Here is a 4,715-nt window from a genome sequence, read left to right on the forward strand (position 1 = left end):
CGACACGTGAGGGTGGACAATAGAATACAAGAATAAGGCAGCAAAATCTGAAATATGGCGGAAAAAAAAACTTAAATGACCGGTGTTAGCCGGTGGCAAAAGTCAGCAAATTGCACCCTCTCTTCTCTCTTATCGACACACATTTCAATTCCTTTAGATTCTTCCCAATTTCTGTGTAAGCTTTTTTCTTTAATTTATTCAGACACGACCAGAAGACTTCGTTTTTTCATATATATTGAACTCGCTTTGATCTTTTGTAATCACTCAATTTCTTTAGTTCTCTCATAAAACTTTTTTCACATTAATTTTATAGTTTCTTCTTTAATTTGTCTGATTCCTACTATCGCCTCACCTTTGTTCCTTTTTGGATAAAATGTTGTTTTTTGCTTTAAAGATCCCCGAACTTGTTTTGATGAGTACTTTACAGAAAATGACATCTATTATCTACAAAAGAACTTCCTAGAAAGCGTCAATGTTCTTGGGCAATTTACAATTTACAATTTTATCATCTGCGTGATTAAGAATTTGTTTTTGGATATTTGAGTTGTCAAGGATAATTACTAATGTTGAATTTAAAATTTTAATTAGATCTTTGAAGTGCTAAACATGCATTTTGGCTTGTTACCTTTCTTCAGTGAAAGTGTCAAACTCACCTTTTTAATATCTTTAATATAGGAAAAATTGTCATTAATTTGGCGGGAAAGTGTCGTAAAATGACAACAGCCAATTTAAACAGGTGCATGATTCCTTTTCTTTGTCTGTTGTTTTACTTAAAAAAAGTTATAAAACTTCTAAAATATTGTGAATCATACGATCACTGTTTCCTTACATATACAATCATATGATCAGTTGATCACTGTTACACTATTTTGCTATTTGATTATTCTTCTTTAGATTCTAGGAGCATTAAATATTTCAGAGGCAGCAGTCTGAACTCTGCATAAGTTCAGTTTGGAAGAAAGCGAAAAAAGGAAACTAATTATTTATTTATCGAAAATTTATAATATAGACATTTCGTTACATCGTTTACTAAAACATCTTTCAAAGTAGATGTTTAAGATAAACTATAGAATCAGAACTTTCTTTGAAATAGACCTATATATATATACTTAACCGGCTACGGTTATAACCCTCTTTTGTTTTTCTGGCAGTGGAAAAAACCTTATATCATATATACTTAACCGGCTACGGTTATAAATGTTACATTGTTTGGAACATATATTGGTTTGTACGTCCGTTCTTTATTAGTTTTACTGTTGATTTTATCATTTGCTCAAAAGAAAGAAGTGTTGATTTGATCAAAACACATAAAAATATAGACACTGGCTATCATTTTTCTCAAACATTGTTCTTTTCTCACTTCTTTTCTTTTGTTAAATATATCACCAATGTCCCATGGTTCACTTAACCATAGTCAAAATCCTTTTTTATATAATGTGATTGTTTCAAACGTTGGTTTGTGCGTTTGCATTTATAGAATAAAAACATTGTAATTATCTATGATCTGTATGTCTAAAAAGCAATAAGAGATATGTTATCTTCTTGTGCCAAATCAAACAGTTTTTTTTTTTCTTGACAAAAATTAAAATTTCCTCCTAATATTGAGATCACTATGATAGTAATAATATACGTACAGTTTATATAGTTAATTAGGCATCGATCTACGAAAGTTTTTTCTTTTGTTCAGTTAAAAATGTGGATTATTCGATACCTACGTAATATTTTGGAATATATATATAAGTGATATTGATCTTATGAAGAATATGGAGAAGAAAACGTTAAAATTAATTTGTACAAAGGAATTAATACTATATTATCTTCACATGGGAACTCGTTTTCTTTTCTTGTTGAAGTGTTTAGTGTTAAATATTGACTGATTCTATCTTACGGTGAATGTACATAAATTCAGATATATTATTATGTCCACATACAATAATAGGAACGGTGTTATGGATGACACAAAGGCATGCGACTAAACAAAGAGCTGGCTCCTAGCACAATACATGCTTCTAGTGTGCATAGGACATAAGTAATTATAGCTTTAACACTTAAGTATTAGGCCATCTTTATTAGTAGTATTGTTTAATTTTAAATCACTAAACAATATCTCTCTTTGACGGGTGCGAAATCCAATTAATCGGTCAACAGATTTTAACTCGGGAAAGCCAAAACAAAATCCCACCCCAATTTTATTTATTTATAATTTCCTTTTTACAGGAGAAAAAAAAGTAAGTATATTCTAACTAAACAATAACGATTAAGGTATTCGAAAACATTTTTTATATTCTTCTCTTAGTACTCGATCATATTCAAATTATTTTGAACGAAGAGTGGCTTTTACTCTTTCCAAATGTGCTTTGTTAATATTTAACTAATTAACTCAGTCTCATTTAATATTGCATGTCCGTACACACATGCAGAAGAGATGAGTGAACTCGGGGATCTACAAATATACTATAGATTAAGAAGATCGATCCAATTGTTGTTTTATCTTATATTATCTTTGACTCATTTTCAATGAGATTGCATGTATGTGTACACGTAGACGGATACGAATACGTAGCCTTGCGCGTTCACATGTATATAATATGAATATGTAAGAACATGTATATAATATGAATATGTAAGAACATGTACTATATATGTAAAGATGAAAGAGAGAGAATGAATGGTCAATGGTGAGAGAGTAAGAGATTATTTGCGGAGTGTGGGAATGCTGGGCTTTGGGGAGTCATTAATCGCATTAAACGAGGGACGTGAGTTCCAATAATCCAAGTGGGGTGATTTTAGAGAGAGAGAGATAGAGGGTGATTTTAATTTTGTATGGTTCTTAGAGAGAGAGTGAGAGACTTAGGTTTGGACTTTTTCAGTTGGAAGCGTAGATTTGTCTTATTTACGACACTCGTGTCCCTATTTATTGCAATATCATATTCAGATCTGCCGAACAGATACGATAGAGTAGAATTTCTATAAATTAATAAATTTTTTAAGTTTTTGGGCCTGTATAAAAAATAATACAATTCAATAAAATAATATTTTTTAAAATTCATTATAAAAATATAGTCCGATCAATATTATAAATTAATAATGATATAAACTAAACATATATATATATAAATATAAATTTAGTAAAATATAAGTCTATTGGTGTTTGTATATTCTTGAAATTGCATTCTTGTTGGAACCCATCTAAAATATTTCTCATTGCATAAAAAAATGTGTTGTCTTGTCAAATTGCATCTAAAAATTATGAAGTATCTTTCACGCGATAATTGCTTCTTTACGTGTAATTGGTTCTAAAGATACCTTGATATAGTTTTAGACATCATCCTGAAACATAGTAAAATCAATTTCTTTTAAACTCTAAACTTCTAAACATTTATTATTTTCACTTAGATAATCTACTAAACTATTGACATCAACCATTTTACAATAGTTGAAATTATAAATTAAGAAAATTATATGAAAGTGTAGATTATAAAAAAGTATCTTATTATTAATTAAAAATATTCAAAATTATGAAAATGAAATATCTCTTCATAAATTAACATTTCATTAATTATCGACAAATTAATAAATTTATCGATAAATTAAAACCTCTATAAATTAATAAAATATCATGATCCTGATCTTATTAATTTATATAGGTTTTACGGTAGTATTATTTGGTTTAAAATTGAAGCGTAACATTTATATTTTGTATAAGACCCTTCAATGTATAATTTTATGTATAAAATGTGGTTGTGCATGATACTTGATAAAATTCTACTTACCTGCTTCTTTTTTTTTATTGTTCTTTTTTTATGGTTGATAATAAAATTACATCAATCCCTCCTTAATGAGATTATATAAAGAAAGCCATTTAAAGCGAGCCATGTAATAGGTTTAACTTTAAACCTGTTTAGCTTCCTAAAAAATTATCTTTAAAGACTTTAACACAAATGATCTTCGTCTCCTTTCTTTAAAACCCTCAAGTTACCGAAGAGAGAGAGAGAGAGAGAGAGAGAGAGAGAGAGAGAGAGAGAGAGAGAGAGAGAGAGAGAGAGAGAGAGAGATAGAGTTTTTGGAGAGAGAGACAGAGAGAGAAAGAGAGTAAGGCAAGGATTCTATTTGCAGCCATACTTGGAGAAAGTAAAATTAGATCTCTTCTTCTCCTCAACCCTTGACAAGTAATCTCTCTTCATCATATATCGTATCATTTCCCTTCATTGAACTTGCGATTCTTTGAATTCTCTTGCCTTTAATTAATTAATATCTTATGAGTTTTGATACGTCTCTCTAATCAATTTCTGTTTCTTCTCACCCTATCATTGCAGATCATATATTATATCTCTCTGTGATTTAAAGATTTGATTCCAAGAAGAAAAAAGAAAATGAATTCTAACAACTGGCTTGCTTTTCCTCTATCACCGACTCACTCTTCTTTGCCCCATCACATCCACTCATCACAAACCTCTCATTTCAATCTTGGGTTGGTCAACGACAATATGGACAATCCTTTTCAAAACCAAGGTATATATATATATGCACACACATTTATGTATATGTATGTTCATATTCAAAGCCTTAATGCATTTCTTTTATCAAACATATATTTGTTATGTTAATAAGCTTTTAAAAAACCAAGGGTCCAAATTTTTAGACATATGTAAAATCGAAGGCACATGTTTAAAGATGGTTATGTTTATATTTTGTCTTGGACTTTTTTCAGATTT

At 29.5% G+C, this 4,715-nt stretch overlaps 1 protein-coding gene across 1 annotated transcript in view; it reads left to right on the forward strand.

The window, feature by feature from the left end:
- LOC104778030 (AP2-like ethylene-responsive transcription factor PLT2) overlaps positions 4,031-4,715 on the forward strand; it is a 4,509-nt gene continuing 3,824 nt past the window's right edge. Inside the window, exons 1-2 of the mRNA XM_010502387.2 lie at positions 4,031-4,169; positions 4,317-4,512. Coding sequence (XP_010500689.1) covers positions 4,374-4,512 — 139 coding nt within the window. The 5' untranslated portion in view covers positions 4,031-4,169; positions 4,317-4,373. The remainder of the gene's footprint in view (positions 4,170-4,316; positions 4,513-4,715) is intronic.

This window comes from Camelina sativa, chromosome 3, assembly GCF_000633955.1.
Source record: "Camelina sativa cultivar DH55 chromosome 3, Cs, whole genome shotgun sequence".
Classification (NCBI taxonomy): Eukaryota; Viridiplantae; Streptophyta; class Magnoliopsida; order Brassicales; family Brassicaceae; genus Camelina; species Camelina sativa.